We start from the raw sequence: 22,094 nt of genomic DNA on the forward strand, positions 1-22,094 counted from the left end.
TACTTTTACTAAATTATATATTCTCCATCGTTTTCTACAATTTTATATTTTCCATATGTTAATCATTATTTTATATCTGATTCGAAAATTTTTTTTTTAAAGCAATAATTTCTTTCATGTTGTTTTTTATATCCGTTCTTATAAACTATTTTTTTCCACCTAAAAATATGATTGCCTAACTTCATACTTAATTACACTAACGAAACGCTAATGCGTTGTTTATATATTTTAATACACTGGCGACGGGATGGTGACGGGTGGCAATTAGACACAGATTGAGCCGCTGCAGTAATGTTTTATTGATGATATGAGTTGTTTACGTAGTTATTTGTAAATATACGGGACCCGAACACGAGACGTGCGCGAACGGGCCGAGGGCTGTCAGGCGAAATTAAAACCGTCACGCCAGTGCTACTTAAGTGCCGCCAGCTTTTGGCCATAGCAAATCTAGGCTCCCACAACACTATAAATAAAATGTTGCTAAATCCATTCATTCGTTTATTATTATTGTAATGCATAAATAATTAGTTTTATGAAACAAGGTATTTATAATTTGATCATTTAAATTATTCTCATTTTTAATCGCCGAACATTAAGAAAACGTAACTTCTTCAAAATGTATTATTCTACTGTAAGCCATTAAAATATAATGGATCAACACTGAAAGACAGCGGCGAAAACAATTGTATGGTAACTACTATAGAAAAAATAATATAACAGCAGCTAATCAAAGTGTGCATAGAAGAGTGACGAGGTGCAGAAACCAGGAATGTCATGTTAGCTTTTTTCAGGAGGTGGCAAAAGTTAGCCAGTCAACGGTCGTTTTTTAATATTTTGATTTCATCCAAATTTATCGTATTTAATTAATTGCCAAGCATATTTGGCCACAGTCAAGAGGGGGAAATGCCCCCACCTGGCCCTTTAAATGACGTCCCTGAAAGAAATGCTACACATTTATTTAAGTTTTTCGATTTGTCCCTCAAGCCTTTTTTTAGATTAAAACATATTAGTAATAAACAAAACAACAAAATTTAAAAGTATCCAAAATTACGATAATACATATTATATCAAAATATCATGAAACCGGCTTTGTATACCATAAATAAAAATGAAAAATCATACTAGATCGTCAAGAAAACAGACATGCATCAAAACTTTAAGTGCAATAGAGAGAGAGAGAGAGAGAGAGAGAGAGAGAGAGTATATTCAAGCTTTCTTCTACGAACAAACTGAGAACTCCCTCTTTTGCAAACTTATTAGTTTTAAATGTAAATTTGTTATTTTTCTTTTTCGGTTTTACGTTTCTATTTTTATTTTTTACAGAGACAGTTTTATAATATTTTACTATATTTCGTCTTACTGTGCTTCTTGATTATGTTTTTAATACTTTAAATCACTATCCTCAAAATACTACTTTTAAAATCAGTTGCACATTTTCATAATTTACAAATATAATCTCTCAGTGACGCTAAAATTATCGAAAAAATTAGCCCCCACCCCTTATACTTTTTTTTTTAAATATTATTTTTAAATTTTATATTATATTTGCATTTAGCATGAGTTTTAGATTTTTTCCCCAGTTGTTTTGTAGAAAATTGAAAAATTACAAATTGTTCAACAATAATAGTAGGTATGCATCTCAGTTAATAATCTATTACCACTAGAAACGATACTATGATAATTGAAACAGTTCTAAAGACCTCTCGAAAGAATGCGACTCTACTGGAAGACAAAGTCGTTCAGACGCTGCTCTTGCAGAGCTGAGTCAGCGGAGTATGAAACTCTTACCCAAAATAAAATTACCTATTGGCAATGAGACACAGAAGATTTATTGTGGTTTAAATGAGCATGTGTGGTATAAAAATTACATATAAGGCGGCTGGTCGGCGAGCATTTTCCGACAGAAAATCTCCTTCTGTTGTATCACAAAACATGTAAGTCCTCTCTCCGCCGTCGCTTCATCACATTTATGGCAGTGTAACTTGAGGGTTTTAACTGAATCGCACACCCCACAATAATAATTTTATTTATTATTTAAGATAACTAAAAATTATCGATTTATAGCCATGTAGCGAGAAATTTCATGATTTTTTCAAAAACATTCAAGGTCAGTTTTAAAAAAATATATTTATTAAACAATATTATATTAATAAATATTTTTTTAACAAAAACATAATATAAACATTAATCTTTAACATTATAGTAGAAAATACATAAATTATAATTATGAAAATCAAAAATACAATAATGCAAAATATACTTCAAACTCAATAAAATACTAAACACAAATTGAAACAACATCTTGAATTGGAATTCTCAAAATTCTGAAATTAATTTCCTTTAAGTTTAGACTTCGATATATATACCTTTGTAGTTTATTGGATAAAATCCATAATTTTCCTTCTCGAATCTGTAAAATAAAATAATAAATATGTAGGTGTGGTTGCACTAATTAATTAAAGTATTCTTATTACATACCTTTATATCTGATGGAAACTGAAGTTTTAACAAATCACTAACAAACAAATTTGCCGTTTCGGGTGTCATGTGTTTCTTTGAATTCCAACATCCCAAGCCGTTGCGTTGAATTTGTGTATAGATCAGAATATTAGAGCTCTCATCGTATACGCTAGCGGTCGCCTGAGATTTTGGTCCTCTTTCACCAAGTAGCTTTATAACAAAATTAAGAATAAATTGTGATGTATTGCAATTGTAAGTTTACGTGAATACCTTGAAGTCATAGAAATTATTGGGATTGGTAGCCCATGTTTCATTTTGAAGCACTTTATTAGACACTTCAAATTCTTTCGTACTCGACGTTGCATGAAAGTATACTGTTCTTGTTCTAGAATTATTTAATTTATTTAATAATATATGTATCTACATATGTAGTATAAAAACTACCAACCCATCTTCATGAATATCCGAAAGGGCTAATCCTACGATTCCATCGGTCCATTGAAAAACTGTTCCAGCAATATTATATTGCCCGGCTAATGGGTCAAAATTGAAGTAATGGTGACTAATATGCCAGTAGTCATCATCTTTCATTGAATATACAATTAATTTGCTTTTTTCTATATCAGTGATATAAGCAAAAGTGTTTTCGCAGTATTTAGGATTTACATCAACAGCCTACAATTGAAAATATGATTATTTATATGTAAGTGAAGATATTTTGATTAATTATAATTACTATATGTCCAAAGAACGATCTTCTGCAATAAGTGCCAATTTTAAACGTAGATCTACGGAGCAAAACATCATTATGAATGTCGTATATCAACAGCGACGGCTTACTGATTTCTTTCTGTGAGCCTATAATGAGACTTATTGCTATTAAATATTGAATTGTGCTTGTAGATGATTGTAATTCAAGATTACTATACCCATAGTGTCAACATTTCCAACGTCTAAAGCCCAAAGTCTATCGCAATTATCAATCCAAATCCTAAACACAGACGCTATGGTATAATTTTCACTCAATGGACTATCAGTTGCTTCGTCTTTGAAATCAAAGTTTTGACCGATATCATTTTCAGACGGTAACGTATTCACTTCCCAAGACGGATACGGTATCAGACTTGGATATTTGCCGTCGTTTAGAGTTATATAATTGAGTGTAGATGGAACGCCTGTCTTGAACCTTGGCACACTTATGAATATTTTATCGTTCCATGGGGCAAATCCCATTGGCAAATTGTTCTCAGGGACGTACGCTCCTGATTTGAGTGCTTCTTCCTTAAGTTCATTGTCTAGCCAATCGTAATCCAAATGTTTCCACGCATACAATTCGTTCGGCTGTGCGCTCAGAGAACATTTTGTCAATGATAATAAACATAAAAGAGTAGTCGTCGATATTGCTGAAATTGATAATAGTATTATGGTGAGAAAATCATTGCATATACCAAGTATAATTAAAATCTGTTCCATGAATTACATATATCAATGAAGATTAAGCAGGATGTTTCCAATTTAGAGCGTTCAAGTGAACAATGAATTTATTAAGGAGCGTGAAGCAGCCATGCGAAATCGTTTGCATAACACTTATATAGTATAGTATATTCAAAACTACACGAGTTATATGTTTAACATTTAGATATTAGACGTATTATAGAAATTATAATTTTAATTAAGTAATACTGTACCGCTACTACTGTTACTGACGTACTGTACCGCTACTACTGTTACTGACGTACTAAATATAATATAGAACTATATGGAAATATAGAATATAGAAATATAAATTGATATAATATTAGCTTGGTATTTCATAAATATACAATATATTCTATGCATAATACATTTTATACATAATACATTTTATATATATTTATATATATATATAGACAATTTGAATGTATGCATACATTGAGAAGATTTCATAGTATTATTTTAAACAGGGAAATATTTTAAGAGAACAAATTGTTTGTTCATTACAATAATATGTTAATGTTTAAAAAAAATAATAAATTGAGCAGCATTGTATTTGTAGTGTACAATAAAACGAATAATTAGTGAATTAAAATATTAAAAAATCAACATTTGTTAGTAAAATTTTCACTGTTCAATAGTCAATAATTTAAATATTTATTGAAAATAGTTTTTAATATTCATCTTAATGCACAAATAATTTGTTTTGTCGTACTACAAATAAAATGTTGATCAATTTAATATTTTTAATTGAATATAGATGTATTCATTTAATGCTCATTTTTTATTATTGTAATGCGCAAACAATTCATTTTATGGAGCGAAGTATTTATTTAAATGCGCACTTAAAATAAGTTAAAAAAGGACTAGTAAGCTATACCACACTTCAAAAATATATAAAGTAATTTATTCTTTCATTTTGTACTTTTGAAAACTTGTTCAAGTCAAAAAGTATCTTGAACGGTACAAGAACTTGAGAAGAAAATGAGTAAGCATACTTAAAATGCAATCCTAAATGAAATATTTAGGTTATTAGCACTGAATTAACAGAATTTTGAAATTCTTCAGTACAAAAATAATCAAAATAGCAGAATGTTTTCAACTTATTAGTAGATTTTTAAACAGCCTGTTTTTATAAAATTTAACAATATTATCACTCTGTTTTTTTAACACCGTATTATTATTTAATCTGAATTATGTGTAAATAAATATATTTATTTTGAATATGTATAGAAAACTTTTAGGTAGTTTACAATGATTTTTCAAGATGTCGGATACTAGTTATAATATATTAGAACCGTTTAATTAGTATAATAATTTATATTGATTAATAAGTGTAGTTTTATATAGAAGTCTTTGATGTAATGTTTAATCGGATATATTTTTGCTATATCTATTATAAATGTGTGCGACAAAGGGAGTGAGGTGATGCGTAATATAATTTGTTTAGTAGCTTAATATATATGCATTGTATAAAATATACCTTTCCATGCCATTGTTGCCCAACGACTGAGGTCCTTTGCGATCAAAGTTCCACTTAATATGATCCTTTAAGTGTCACGTTGGCGAATTATATAATCAAAATTGGTCAGTGGCATCTTTAGTGGCAAATACTGAATAAATCTTTGTAAAAATAAATTATATGATAAAGTAAGACAAACTCTCATACAGGTATTATTTTTTATTGCATTTTATTACAAAATTGTGCATCAACACTTAAATCACAATGGAATATTTTTATTTTTATAAAACATTAAGCACACACTGTACCCTTGATTGCTTCCTTTGTATCAATGCTTAAGATTCTAAAGTTTACGATCTTAGGATCTAATCCTCTGTATACAAATCTTGGCAATTTGTCTGATAGCACCCATAAAACTCCATCGTTCACCTGAAATCATAAATACATAATATATAGAATCCAAAAACATGGCATTTGGTTTAAAGGTTTATTTTCTGTAACTTCTTTCAAAGCTACTGTAAAATAAGTTAAAAAAAGACTAGTAAGTTTCATCACACTTCAAAAATACATAAAGTAACTGATTCTTTCATTTTGTACACTTGAAAACTTATTCAAGTCAATTTTTTTCTTGAATTGCCTTGCTGTACAAGAACTTGAGAAGAAACTGAGTAGATACAATATTTAAAATACAATCCTGAAGTTAATGACAAAATTTATATATTAAACTAATACTGTTGTGTTATAATATTATACCTTTATATCATTTGGAAACTCAAGAGTTTCAGCGTCGTTCAAAACCAATGCTGTAGTTTCCGGCGACATCGGTTTTGCAGAGTTCCAACATCCAATTCCATCTCGGTTAACCTTTAATGTAGCAATATAATTATTCATTATTATTCCTTTACAATAATTTTGTATTTTTTGCCACAAAGATAGATTGTCTCAATTTGGATGTTGAATTATAAGTATTTTTGCAATAACTTCTATTCAACAAAATTAATAGTATTTTGTACAATATGGTCATTTAAATAAATGCTTGTATTGATTTATTGTATTTTTGTGACTCGTAGTAAACTAAACAAGAAAAAATATTGAATTCATTTAAAGATGAGTTTTGAACTCTTTTTTTGTACAGTTCTGAAGTTAATATTAAAAATTTACAACTACAAGTGACGCAGTTTTGCCAAAACGATAAAATAATCTGATTTATATGTAAAAATATGCATTGATTATTAATCGAGCATTACTTTTTTCACAAAATCACACCATAGTATGAATAAATAAAAAATCTAAACAGGCAATAATAAAGCAAATAATAGCCTTGAAATCATCGCATAATTTTATTTTTGTAGATTTACTTCAGAGATATAATTTGTACAACTATCTATAAAGACTTCGCCGTGAAAAAATATAAAGTCTGTGGCGACCATTTATAATGCTAAACAACTTCTAGGAATGAGATAAAAAAGCGCTTTCCAGAAAAAAGATAGGGGTCTTGCTGATTCTATCAAAAAATAATTACAGCATTGTAAAATAGCAAAAAATATATTAAAATCGATAGTTTTACTTTTTCTACCCTAACAAACACTGAAATATATGGAACGCTTATGAAGTTAGTGGCGAGTGAAATACATATTTTATTAATGGTTTTAAAATTTGCTACTTTTTTTTCATATTTTTTTACTATAGAGATCCGAATTAGTGATTATTATATAATTATAATTCCAATCGATCACCACAGATTTTCCTAAAATTTCCTACTCTCAGGAGTGATTAATAATTAAAATAAAATCGTATATAGCGACATCTATTGATTGTAAGCTGTAATCATACTTTATAACTAATAAAATAAATGTCACTGATTTAAAGACTATGATTTCAGCTGGTGCCTCACAATTTACTTAGTAGTTGTTGATTGTGTGTAACCCTTAGTAACGCATTGGGCTAACACCTGACATATTGCAAAGGCTGATTTATAATTAATAAATATATAAATATATTTTGTACAGTGCTATATTATTAGGTCGATATCAAAAAATGATATTTGCTTCAAATTAAAAATAATAAGTGCTTGCAATATATATGTTGTTAACGTCAATGCTGCACAATGTGCAACTATGTGAGTATATTACATTATAACTTTATAAATAGGGGTTCTGAAATTTTAGATTCAGGGCTTAGACCCAAACATATAATAACATATTGTCTGATTTTAAAAATACAGCCATATTATTTTCAAGCAACTTTAAATGGCCTGTTTTTTTATGAAATATAACAATATCTACGATTTATCTTATCTTTGTGGCAAATATCTTGTATTACAATGTATTTATAAAAGTATTAATGTATATAGTATAAAGTAATTACTTGAGTATAGAATAGTACTCCAGTTGATTCATCGTAAAAGTTAGCCGAAGCTTGCGTGTTAGGTCCTCTTTCGCCGACTAACTTGAAGTCGTGGAAGTTGTGCGGACTCGTAGCCCACGTTTCATTTTGCAACAATTTATTAGAGACTTCAAACTCTTTTGTGCTGGAGAATGCGTGGAAGAACACCTTTCTGGAACTGTTTTAAAATATTAATGTTATATTCGTATAATATTATATATTATTAATATTTACTCATCAGCATTCGGTTTAGACAAAGCAATTCCGAATAAACCGTCAGTCCACTGGAAATCGATACCGGCGACTCTGTATTGTCCGGCCAATGGATCAAAGTGGAAGTAATGATGTTTCACTCTCCAAGATTCGTTATCTTTGAAACTGTATACAATCATACCGTAAGCACCCAAATCAGGTACGTAGGCGTAGGCGTTATCACAATTGTTGGGGTTTACATCTACAACCTATTAAAACATATTTTAGCTCATTATTGTTTTAAGTCATTCCATATAATGGTCGGCAACAAAATATCATTTTTCAGACTATTATATGATTACATTATGTTTATACTTACAACGTTAGCCATGAAAGAGCTATCTTTCAAATCTGATCCTTTGAAAAAGTAGCGTCTGATCAATGTATCGGTATTCAAGTCAAATATTACCAATGACGGTGTAGCAATTATTTTAGGTGAGCCTAAAAAATATATATATTGTTATATCAACTAAAAAATAAATGGTAAGTAATATATTCCATGGTTGTTCTACGAATGTATTACTATAACATATTCACTGCTTAATTACATTCTTAGATTATCCGTAGTATAATATCTAATGCCAGTGAATAAGTGTGATGTTTAGATTTTCTTTTTTTTAGTTATTTTTTAACTATATTTGTAGAAATGTTTAACGAATGAATGAAACCATGACTGTAACAAATTATTAAATCTATTAACTTTTACATTTTCTTTAATAAAAATCATTTTGAAGTTGTAAAAAAGTTATATAAAAAACTGAAAAATAATACAACCAATTAAAAGCCAGTGTTTGGTTAGACCATTTCTTGTTTTTATGACACCACTGGTTGTTATCTGATATTTTTTATATTGGTTTTATCAAAATAAGTATATTTAAGCTAGTTTCATTCTCATACATATCCTATGAAGATATGTCCAAAAATTTCAATATTGATGCTAAACATCACAAGTGGTCGTCCAAATCATTTCACTTTATTTATAATAAAATTACCCAAAATATCAGCATAGCCACTATCCATAACCCAAAGCCTATCACACTTATCGACTGATACTCTAAAGACTGAAACAACTGTGGCATTGTCTTTTAATTTGTATTCAGCTTTCGTGGGTTTTGCGTCATGGTTTATTACTCCAGCTTCCGATTTATGCTCAGTGCTTTCCTTTTCTGCCGGGATATAGTTGAGATCCCAAGATGGATACGGAATTAAAGGTGAGGATTTATCGGATCCCAGTTTGACGTAGTTAAGAGACGATGCGACTCCGGCCTTCCATCTCGGCACGGTAACAAAGAGCTTATCTTTCCAAACGGCCAGTCCGAGTGGTAAGTTATTCTCTGGAATGAACGACTCCGTCTTCAAGGCGTTCTCCTTGAATTCGTTGCTGGGCCATGCGAAGTCTAGTTGCTTCCATGAAAACACTTCTTTAGCTGTGCTGCCGTAGGCGTAGTGTATGAGCGACAGAGCGCACAAAAAAACGACGTGTGACATGATCTGCAAAAAAAGAATAAAGTTGGTAGATCTGTTTACATTTTATGTTCAATCACACGTAGAGTAATTCAATGCCAAAACCGGTTATTTTTTTATAATTATATTTCGCGGTACCATGCCATGGTCATTTTTTGTAGCACTTTTTGATGAAGTAAACAGTTTTTTCATTAATGATTTATTGTTTCATTGTTATAATTTCTTTTCATATAGATTGAATCTATTATAGAATTATATTGTTAGATAATAATGTGTAATATGTGAATGGTATGAGAACACAAATACAATAGAATTTTATGTAATCTAGAAAATATGATACCGCATATATTTGATTAGATCACTTCTCAATACAACTAAACAGTGTGCTTATTTTCAATAAAATTATTATATTTGTAAGTAAGGTTGTCGAGTAAATCTTAAAAGCTGGACTTACTATAAGATAAGCCAAAAATAGCAAAGTTCAAGATATAAACTGGTTTGAATTATAATTTTCATGCATTCTTGTGGCATTATAATAATAAAAAAAATGTTTCGTCAATTATTAAATTTATAGAAATAGTGCAGAATATCAGACCAACATTTGAAACCAGCGAAGATAATGTTTGTGAATAATTAATATTTTAACACCAGAAAGGAAGACTACTACCGTGTAAATGTCAACAACCAGCTATTTATTATGCATAATAATAATTAAGGTATTTCTTATAGAGCGTTTGCCAAACACTGTGGTAGATTCAAGGACGTCATTTAAGATTTTTCCAGGGAAGAGGGGGGGGGGTAAAAGTTGGTATTATATTAAATGACATGCATTTTTCTGGTAATATTCAAGAAGGTCCCTGTTTAGAATCCACGGCAAAAGCAATAAAATAGTGCCGCATGCATGTCGTTTAATTAAATACTATTTCATTAAGATTTATAGTATTTAATTAAACGACATGTATTTTTCTGGGGAACGTCAGGGGAGGGGCGAATGTTATTTATAGGTGAAAACTAATCAATTATAAAATCTTCCCAAAAGTAATAAATGTTATATAATAAATGATATTTTATCAAATAGACATATATTTAATAGTTAGATAAGTTAGATTCTAACTCAAACAATCTTTGCTAATGCTATTTTTTTTATAAAATACAATAATGCTTTTAAAATTGAAATATGGTAATGAAAAATATATCACATATAAGTTACTTATACTTTTTTTATTTATCTCTTTACATATTATTTAATGATATAGCTAAGATGATACATAATAATGGTATGGTTTGGAAAAAAAAACATATTTAGTTTTATCAATGGAAATACACTATAAAAATATTTAGTTTAATGCACTATTTGTATACATTACAAGCAAAGTGTGAATTTTGAAAATGCATACATTACCTAGTCAATGCATTGGCAAATCTGCCAGTAAAAAGCATTCGTTCAATACAATTGGATAGAGGACTCCAAAGGGTTAATATTATAAAAATAAATCCAGGGTTTGAAACATTAAATGTTAATGTATTGAAACTATGGACCGTTTAATTAAATTACTCAATAAAATCTGACCATATTAATAAGTTTTCGAATGATCTTTCTTAAGGCTTTAAATTAAAAAAAAATATATTGATTTTGATTGATAAGTTATTTTTAACTTATTTTTTGGTATTGTTCTAAATTTATTTGTGTGATGAGTTCATTGACTGTACTTGATAGTCGCTGGATGCAATTAATCCTACGATCACAAAATGTGAAAGTTCAGAATACAATAGTGTGTTATGTATGCATGCGGCATAAAGTACCATATACACACCTACCATTATGAGTCGTTATACCGACCTAATCATAAAACAGAGGAAATTCTTGCTCAACTTTCGTCAGGAATTATTGGACAAATGCCATTATCCAATACCAGTCTTTAATTTTTTTGATCGTACACGGTATGATTTCGGAATCGATTCATTCATATTTTTTCTTGCGAGTTTCATAAAAATATGCATAAAAGGTAGCACGAGTAAAATCCTTCGAAATTACACGAGTCTTAATTTGTAAATGGAGTATTTTTTTCAGAAACAACTTCTTATGTTCCAAATCCTTGACTTGCGACATTTATATGTGAAGTAAAAAAGATGCATGAATTTATATGAGTTGAAAACATTGTATTTTAAATGTATTATTAATAATGTAGTTAAATTAATAATAAATTTAAAATACAATAATATTTTTTTTAGAGTTTTAGAGCTAATATTTAAAAAATCGAAAGCTTAATGATGTAAAGTTAATACGTCAATACTCAAACTATTTTATAATGATACATTGTAAATTACATTACAAAAAATTTATACTAAAAAAATATAGTATAAGTGGTAATATAAACATTTTTTTTTAGTTCAGATAAAAATAATTACTGACAATATTTTTAATAAATTATTAAAAAACATTGAAATATTATTTTATTTTATATAATAAATATTTTTAACTAATAACAAGAAAAAAATATCAGTTAAAGTTTGTGATGATATAATTCATATGATTTATATTCTATTATTAGAGTTTAAGGAAGTTAGTCAAAAGCATTTATTAAAAAATATTTTTAAATTAATATGCTAACAAAAATAATATTGAATTAATGTTTCAGTTAAAGTTAGACAAATTAATATATAAAGATTATATATAATAATTATATATATTATATATTCATGTACAATTAAAAAATATATATAGTAATTGTGAATTTCAGAATAATTTATTTATTAAAGCAATGTGCTTAGCTAATATTAAATTTAAATATTCAAATATAATATATTATTAACGAATGTAATGCTTGTTACAAATTTCACAATAACAACTATATATAAATGCAAAAAAATAAACTTGTTTCTGTTACCTTTAATCTGTTTTATGGGTAGATGGTTGAAGGTCTGCGGCCAGTTAAACACTGCAACGCTTACCGATCAAACGCCGCGCTTTATATAAACGTTTACTCTTTCTTGTCTTCAGAAGATAACTCAAAGTAGTATGGTAACACGATCCAATCACTAACTGCTTCAGGTCATCGCTTTTGAGGTCTTAAATCGTTAAATTGCGCCACTGAAATATGACAGGAATTACTTTCGACCTTTAACTCATTATTGTTTTAAAGTTTTGATAATTAAAAGTGTTTTATTATTTTTTTTAAATTGTGCAAATGTTAGTACAAATACAGGCATTGTAAAAGTAAAATTGTTTCCTTTTTTTTACGTAAAAAATCCATCTCATAATTATAAATGTAAAATTCTATTTTTTATTTGTGGAAAAAAATAGATGAGTTTATTAACAATCTGGAATACTGAATTCAAAAGCATCGATAGTAAATATGTAAATATAAACAAGAAACATCACGACGTCTAATATAATGTTACCATGCAATCGTGAACACAATCGTTCGTGGGAAAATGTATGTATTATATGTCTCAATTGATTATATAGCAATACAACAGCTTTCGATAAATCTTAATAAAGCACAATAATTTATTGATTTTATTCTTAAATTATTTAAACTGGCTTGATCACTATTTTTTTATAACATCATTCCGTTCGATTCTTGCAGCAGAATCTAATCTTATGTATATTAAATATTTTGTTAATTAAAATTATTTTATAAACAATTTAAAACTATTAATAATAATGGATTACTTCTGTTTAAGTTCTGTACAACACTCTGTTAATTATTTGTTCTGTGAATTGTCAATAATTAAAAAATTAAAATGATATTATTATAAGTGGAAAAAATTGAACCATAATTCAATGTTAGTAAATAATATAAATATATACATATTTATATATCTAATATTTTAAATAATATCCGAGGAAGCTACGAACTACCGTATCGTACGCTGATGAATTATTAAAGTGACACGCGCTCCGCATAACGAAACCGAGCACCATCGGCAATGTGCTTAAAATTGTATTATTTTTGCTTAAAACATTTCCGCCTAAGCTCTAAGCGAATTCCGCCGGTCAGGGGGGTCTGTAAAATGTGAGAACGGGACACTTGGCGATTCTTAAAAGTAGTCAATCATCGATCGTCTACCTCCACAGTGACTCCAAGTCTTTATAAAAAGAGAGTGAACCCGAATTTGTACAAATACTCTTCAACATTTAGGTCATCAGCATATACATAATAAATAATCCGAGTTTTTGGATCTAGACTGAATCTCTGTAGTACTCTAGGATGAGTGAAATACTCATCGGAGTGATGATTGTCATAGCAATATAATGTTTTATGTATGATACACTGTTTTTAAGAAAATTTAACACTCGGACTCTTAAGTGCTAATTACATTATCTATACAGTAGCTAAATGGAAAAAAATCATTATGACATTCTTAAAGTCAATGACCTAAGAACAACTTTTTCTTCAATATGTTGGAAAAACAAATATAACAATATCAATATCATTTTTTTAAGGAGATAAAGTATTGTATATAATACATTTTTTTATATGAAGTATATTATATATAGGAGGGGTAAGCCACATTTATTTATAAATATTTATAATTTGTTAAAAACTCATAAGCGTTATATTTATTAAACTCTACTTAAATATTTTGGACGCAAAATGCGAAAAATTTAGGCTTACATGTTCTGTAAAACTATGTACTACATTACTAATAAGATTATATCAATTTTTATTTAAATCTTTTACTCATGAGTCACCGAAGCAGACGCAGTCCAAGGCATTTTAATTGAAGTCTTAGAAATTAATTTTAATTTACATATAGCACACAAAAAAAGCACTGATAAAAACAGATAAAAACGCCACACGGTTTACGGAACATAGTATTAGGGGGTACAGACCCTTAGCGACTCGCCATTTAAGGACTGTTGGTCAGTGTATATGACGCATAATCCTTGATAATCCTTTAACCATTTGAGTAGTAAGTGTTTTATACACATTTGTTAGTTTGTCAGTATACATCTGGGAGTGAGTTAATTTTATGTGTTTTTCTATAATTATTTCTGTTGTTATTTATTTATTATTATTTTACATTGCATTTATAGTAAATTATAGAAAATATTTAGATGTATTTTACTACTTATTTGTATTAGTATGTTTTAATTGTTTATTTTAAATTAATGTCGCTCGGTACCCCACAGGGTCAATTCAGTTAAAATAAATATAAATGTACAAAAATGCACAATTTTATCGCAATGCCAAATAAAAAAGCTATAGAGCACATTTTATTTAGTGCCAAATTTTTTTTTGAGCAAACTTTTTTTATTTAGTTAGCAACATGCGTGATGTGGTAACAACGCTGTCTTTGTAATATGTGCTTAAAATGCCATATCAAATTTAAATCTTCTAAAAAACTAAAACGACTGCTAAAATGTCGTTATTTGTAATAAAAAATAATGTCGTGAATTAATAGCAGGAAGTAGTGGAGTTTGTAACGTATTAAAAATATAGGGCTATCCATTGTCACTGATGAACCCATTGAAAAAAAAAATTTTTACGATCAATTGAGATGGATGTTAAAAAAGAGGGCAGCGCAAGTATCACAATTTGATGTTGGATTTTAAAATTTCGTTTATTATTAATTATATTGAGGTCGATAGTGATTTACTTTACTTTTTTAGTATAATAAAAATAATAATTTATATTCACAGGAAAATCGTTTTAAAACTTTATAGTAAATTATTTATTTGTATTTAGAGCAATAATTAAATAATATACAGGTAATACATCATAATGATAACAATTATTTTCATCACAAGTTGAACGTTTGACATTTATGCCATGGTCGTAAAAATGCTTGATGATTACTTTATTTTTATTTTTAATCAACAACTCGAATGATGTGAGATAACAGCCATTATATTATACAAAAAACTCAGTTAATTGTAATGTTTCCGCCAGTTTGGAATACATAAAAGAAAAAAATGGCGGAAGAATCAAGATGGAAATTAGTTTGAAAAAATGAAAGTGAATTGTTGTCCTTGCTGAGTGCAACTCGCAGATAAATAATGGCAAAGCACGACAATTTGACTAGTTTCACAACAAACTATCTATACGCCATCTTGGGAGATCGGTTTAATATTGGTAATTAATCTCGTACAAAATCAGTATGTTTGAACATTTATTATTCATTAAAAACCCATTAATAAACAAATTTTATTTATTTACATTTTACAAAAGATCCGTCGAATTAAGTGGAAAATCTATTTTTTCCTTTCGTGTAAATAATAGTTATGTTTTAATAATTTTATAAAAATATCTCTATGATTGTTAATATGATTCATATTGCAAGTCTATTTTTATTGTGTCGCAAATATTTTTTTTAATTTGATTTTTATTGTACAAATGTTTAATAATATACGAATCTATATTGAGAGTAGATGTGGTACTTATGCCATCGGTAGTAGTTACCTAAGTAAGTAATTATACTTCAATAGCAACTATAACCTAGTCGGGCATTCGCTTCACTGTTAGACCTCCTACCTGGGCTGCCCTGAGTTACAGCTGTGCTCGGGGTAACCGTTACAAAAATATGAATTGTTCTATTTACGGAGATGGATGTGGAATATAGAGATGGGGAAGCGGTGGGGGAGTTAGCGGTCAGTCGCGATCCGCGTACCTAAGAATCTTAAACATTGCATCCGCTCTAATGCCTGCACTACACTCTCTGGAAGTTGTCCGAACTGAAGTTACAACTGAAGTTACTACTTCAAGTAAGCGACCACACTGTCGCAAATTTCATATGCCGTCCGGACGGCGGCTTCTGTTACGTACAACCGGCATATTTACGCGCGATCGAAAAATGTGCCAAATATTTGCAATTTTTAAATTGTCATATTATTAAAATTACGCTACTGATAATTATAAAAGTTTGTGTGGGCAATCACCAACACAATATCAGTGAAAACTTTTCGGTCGTTAATATCAATTTACGCAAAATCTTTGTCGGCTTTTGCAAAATGCCATAAGGCATAAAAATTATACTTCAGAATACAAACACCACATCTGTGAATATTCTAGAATTTATCACCATCGATTCTAAATAAGAATTCGTTATGGTGTGACATTTATATAAACCGATCTAGGAAAATACATATTTTTGAACAAAATCAAGTAGCACTAATTATTTTTTAAATATTTAATTTTATATGAAAAAAAATATAATAATGATATCTGCTAGAAGAATATACTATCAAAAATATAATTAATCCCTTTTGGTGCCCTAAAATATTTTAAGGTGTCAGTTACAGTCTGTTGAAGTCCCCGATAAGCATTTGGTATTATAAATTGACCACGTGACCACGATGCAGCGCTCGACATACGTGTTGACCATAGGACGCCTACGCGCATACTGAAATTAAACTGAGTTACTCGTTCTATCTCAGTTTGCGAAACACCATATCATTATCTCTCTCACTCTCGTCACTTAACACGCGGGGAGTATCTCACCGCTCGCGCTCGAAAGAGCAGCTCCGACTTCGGATCCTTTATCTTCGGTCCGTTTGCCGACAATGTTCGGAAACGCTCGAAGCTAGCCAAGTCGACTGAATTACCCCCACTTTACCTCCCGTTCTCGGTAACCTCGGACAACTTCTGAGAGATTTTAGAGCGGGCAGAACCAAACTCGACCGAAGTAATCCACTATATTCTCCGTCCTTGGCCAACCTTAGCCAACTTCCAGAGAATGTAGTGCAGGCATAACAGCTCCATTGCATAAGTTCCACAGATAAACTTCTTTATTCTTTCCATAAATAAAAATCACGTCATCAATTCAACTTGAGAAAAACTAGATGAACCACTATCAAGTTTTACTGATATATTTTAAAAAGCTAATAAACTTAATTAGGATCGCTTTATCTAATATTCTATAATATTATAATATTTTACTTCAAAAGCTGAAAACATTAAAAGTAAAAATTTGCAATCTATAAGACGTGGAAAAAAAACAATAAAAAAAATATTTAACTCAGATAAATGACATAATAAATATGGAGATTGATGGAAGTATATATAAAGATCATCATATGATAGCAGAAAAAATGAATACATACTACATTAAAAGTATAGAAAAAAATTTGTATTCAATACCTCAGTTTAATAAATTATTACAATACAATAATGAAACATTAAATGTAAGATTGGAAGAATTCACAACATAATTTGTGAACTAAAAAAGTAACCAGTACTGATGAATTATACCTAAATATAATTAAAGAAAAATGTGGAATAAATATATGCAATAATGATATTTTGTATCAGACCATTGCCTTTATCTAGATTTAATGAAACTTATTTACACCTATAAATATGAATCCTGACTAGCTTAAGCTAAGGCAGGTGCATTTTATTAATATCTTTTTGCAAACGTGTTATTGAAAGAACATAATTTTCCACACGCATACTGTTTAATGATAATCGTCCTGTAGATATAATATATATTGGATAGAAGTATAGATACAGCAGTTTATAAGTTTAGATACACATTATATATAGATGGAGATGTAATCAATATAAATATATATACTCATGCATGTATTACAATATTTAACAACCACACCATGGCAAACCTGAATATCAATCAAATATATTAATTTAGCTAATCAATCGTAAATTGTGATAATGGTAATTAACTAATAATTATTAATTTAGCTAATCAATCGTAAATTGTGATAATGGTAATTAACTAATAATTATTAATTTAGCTAATCAATCGTAAATTGTGATAATGGTAATTAACCAGCAACCAATGAAATGTAAATATATATGTTTATAAAAATGTATTATTTAATTATGTAATAAACAAAAATAAAAAAATCACTATATTGTACCAACTGTATGTATATAAGTAGATCTTGATCCTTTCAAGGTTAACAAGTTTTAAAAAATGGACGATTCATTTTATGGTTATTTTGAAGGTAATCATCTTACACGTGCTCTACAAAAAAAAACATATGGTTGGATGGATAGCACTTATGCAAAATATTATGAATCTGCATTCTCATATCAGCAATTATTTAAATAAGTAATCTCTAAATAAAATCATGCATTTGCAGTCAAGCAATGACCAGCCATTAAGACGGTAATGTTTACTCAATTGTATACATTGATGATTTTATAATGTCTAGTTTCACAATTATAATTAACTAATGGCATATTTCATCTGAATTTAATTTCATGTGAGTTTTTGTGGTTGTGCATTTGTTTGCACTAACCCACTTTTCAAAGGTTAGTTACGCAATGGTATACTTTTAGTCTCGGTAAGCCAAACATCCTTTTTTGCTGGCACACAATGAAAAAATACATAATAACATGTATTATAATGTTATTTTCGACTGTGCTTTGATAGATTTGGGATATGCTTATAAAAAGTTTTGTTATGCTACTGCAATGAATAGGTCAATTAGATGTGCTAAATCATGTTTTGAATGACGAATATGACTCATATGCACATAGTAACTTGTTTCTAGAATTATTTAGTAATTGAATAAAGTGTGACTATTGAAAAAATGAAAAATCTTATATAATTTTTAATTAGTGATGGCAAATGAACCTGGTCGGTTAAGGTCATAGATTTAGGTCAGTGACTTTCTATCTGATATATATTTTAACCTCTTCCATTATGGTTCAACTCATAAATTGTCTCCTAATACAAAAAATATTATTGGTTTTAGATAAAACAATAAAGGAAAGATTAAGTATATAGTAATCATATTTACTAAACATATATAAAATAATGAGACTTGTTTACAATTAATAAAAATTATAAATAATATCGTAAATTATTCAATGCTGTGTCCAATGTAGGAAAAGACATCTATGAAAATAAATTGATTTTATTTACGCACAACGTTATGGAAAATTATATAAAAGTGGTTCGTTTCTTAGCTCAAAAATTAATATTTATTATTTTATTTATTTTTTATAATACATATATTTTATAAATATGCTAATCATTACTAATAAATAAAATAAAATATTTTTAGAAAAAATAATTTTATTAAAAAATGTAATAAAAAATATTTCCATGAATTTCCATGGTTATTATGACGTACATGACATATGTTATTTATATTAGCGTGCCTTATCTTCCTAAATGGCTAACAATTTTACTAGTTCATATATTCCCTAAATGTTCATTGTTTATGAAAAAAGAAAATACTTGTCAGATGTGGGGTTCGAACCCACGCTCCCTTTCGGGAACCAGAGCTTAAATCTGGCGCCTTAGACCACTCGGCCAATCTGACTATACAGCAGAGAGATAAAATTGACCATGACACTAATGATTTAAAATGTTAGATAGAATTAGAGCATTTATTTTTTTTTATGGTATGTAAATTATATTATATAGAAAAAATATAATATATTTCCCATGAGCAATTAAAAAATTGAAATTTGTTTCAATTATATGAACAAATCAAAGAAACTTTTCATATATTATAGAACAAAACCGATTTAGAATTCAGTTTAATCTATACATTGTGTCGTAGAAAAACTCGTCATAAATAAAATTGAATTAATAATAAAATTAATGCTAATAAGTCTAATATATGTTGCATGTTGATCGGTAGATAGGAACAGGGACGTCATTTTAGCTTTTTTCCTGAAGGGGGGGGGAAGGATAAAATATGGCCAGAGTGTGGTATTTTTTTAATATTTAATTATGATTCATAATATTTCATTAAATGACATTTTTCTGTCAAAATTCAAGGAGGGGGGGGGGCAAATACCCAAAAATCTGTTCCTGTGCACAACGGTTAGTTGTAAATTTCACAAGCATACTGAAGGTATCTTTATGTTTACTAACTATTAACTATCTTTATTTACTAACTATTAATAACAGCAATATTATGGAGAATATAAATGTTCTTTTATCACAAAAGTTTTTAGAGATTCGTTGCATCGCGTTGAGTAAACTGTTGGCGACTATTAGGACATCTCTGACGCGTTCGCAAAGTATTTTTACTCCGTCTATAACGATTCATTTTCGGATCTCAATTGCAACGGAGGCAATCAGTCGTGCGTATTAGACAGATCAATTAGCTAATTTACAGAGAAACGTACTTCATTCTTGCTTTATAATAAAGTGTTATCAATGATAAATCTCCTTGCTCTACTTCAAAAAACCTGTCAGTAGACTTTGGCACGTTTTTTTACTGGTCACTGACATATTAATAATTTATTGAAATTCTGACGTTGCGATTACATTTACACAACATATTTAAAATATTTTATACAAACAAGAATAAAACCGTCAACAATTAGTACTAATTTACCCTGTTGTAACGCATTGGGCTCACGACTGTTAGGTAACAGTGGTGAAGCACGTCTCCGACTTAAATCTAATGCCAGTACCACTTCCTAAAAACAATAACTTGCGTTTAATGCCAATATCTTTAAAGGCACTGATTCATATCCCCCAGAGAAAACATCCTCCTACTAGTAATTAACCCTTTCGCCGCTGATGGCTTCTATAGAAATCATCAAGAAAATCGCAAGTGCCTATTGTGCACCTAAAGGTGCCATAAAGCTTGAGTCTAATAATATGGTTATTTAGTATAATGTAAGGCTATAAATCATTTACATTTATTAAACCATAATATTTTTAAAAATATGGCAAAGGCTAGTGACATTTACAAAGATTTAAAATTGCAAACCTTCACTGTGCTATGATATCGATTAGCCACCCATAGAGTTACCATTTTGAATTAAAATATAATTTTTGATAATTTACGTGGATTTTTGTCTTCTGGGAAGTGATAATTGTTTTTTGCGCCCTTCTATTGGGCAAAATTCGGTTTAGATATGCTTTATTTAATTCTTACTTATTGTGTGTCGTAATATTGTTATATATTTTTTAATATGAATGTTGCCACTGCGACGGCACGATTTTCTTGCTTTTGTCGTGAATTATAAAGAGAGACGTCATTTAGGGGGGAGGGACAGGTAGGGGCATTTGCTTCTTTTCTTGAATTTGGCCAGAAAAATGCATGTCATTTAATGCAGTATATGGTAAAATACATTTTCAATACTTGTTCTGTGATCATTTGCCGCTCCTCAGGACTTGCCGCTTCTAGGCAACTGTCTACTTGCCTATACCTATGGGACGTCTCTGGACAGAATAGCCAATAGTTCTTCCACTCATTAAACGTCGCCGTCGCAGTTATCAAGCGTTCCCGATGCGGCGCCGATACGATTTTATTGCTTTAGACGTGATTTTTTGACTTCTGAGAAAGGATAATTATTTTTTGCGCTCTACTTTTAGTCGAAATTCGGTTTATATGTGCCTTATTCGATTCTCATTCGTAACATTGTTATAAAAAGTCTTGACAATCTAGCGTTTTCACTGCGATGGCAGGATTTTATTGCTTTTGACCTGGACTGGAAATTCACTATATGGCAACACTAAACAGCAAAGAAAACACGACTAATTATCAAGTTTATATTGTGAATAAATATTTTTAATGATTTCACATAAAATATGATTTCAGAAAATATGTCGCCATGGTGATTTATTTTTATATTTTTTTGTAACATAGAAAGGGTTAACCCGTACCTATTATTTTTATTTAAGAAATTATTTCACGATGCTAAAAAATACA

At 29.2% G+C, this 22,094-nt stretch overlaps 2 protein-coding genes and 1 non-coding gene across 3 annotated transcripts; all 3 read right to left on the bottom strand.

Moving 5' to 3' along the window:
- Window positions 1-2,108: 2,108 nt before the first annotated feature.
- LOC148231116 (L-dopachrome tautomerase yellow-f2-like) lies at window positions 2,109-5,554 on the bottom strand. The gene is made up of 7 exons (XM_088194411.1): window positions 5,417-5,554; window positions 3,390-3,863; window positions 3,197-3,318; window positions 2,909-3,135; window positions 2,731-2,845; window positions 2,479-2,670; window positions 2,109-2,410 (listed from the first exon to the last, which is right to left on the bottom strand). Exons 1-7 carry the CDS (start codon window positions 5,427-5,429, stop codon window positions 2,279-2,281), a joined length of 1,275 nt encoding a protein of 424 aa, XP_088050537.1. The 5' UTR covers window positions 5,430-5,554; the 3' UTR covers window positions 2,109-2,278.
- A 45-nt stretch (window positions 5,555-5,599) lies between these two features.
- Window positions 5,600-12,446, bottom strand: LOC148231117 (L-dopachrome tautomerase yellow-f2-like). Its single transcript, XM_088194410.1, has 7 exons — window positions 12,385-12,446; window positions 9,025-9,523; window positions 8,352-8,473; window positions 8,015-8,241; window positions 7,763-7,958; window positions 6,149-6,259; window positions 5,600-5,824 (listed from the first exon to the last, which is right to left on the bottom strand). The coding sequence occupies exons 2-7, from the start codon at window positions 9,518-9,520 to the stop codon at window positions 5,687-5,689; spliced, it is 1,290 nt and encodes a 429-aa protein (XP_088050536.1). The 5' UTR covers window positions 9,521-9,523; window positions 12,385-12,446; the 3' UTR covers window positions 5,600-5,686.
- A 7,209-nt stretch (window positions 12,447-19,655) lies between these two features.
- Window positions 19,656-19,739, bottom strand: TRNAL-UAA (transfer RNA leucine (anticodon UAA)). The gene has a single exon. It is a non-coding gene; the product is annotated as a tRNA-Leu (tRNA).
- Between the last annotated feature and the right edge of the window lie 2,355 nt (window positions 19,740-22,094).

Source organism: Plectrocnemia conspersa, unplaced genomic scaffold, assembly GCF_051122295.1.
Source record: "Plectrocnemia conspersa isolate PC_06_02 unplaced genomic scaffold, ASM5112229v1 ptg000010l, whole genome shotgun sequence".
In the NCBI taxonomy this organism is placed as follows: domain Eukaryota; kingdom Metazoa; phylum Arthropoda; class Insecta; order Trichoptera; family Polycentropodidae; genus Plectrocnemia; species Plectrocnemia conspersa.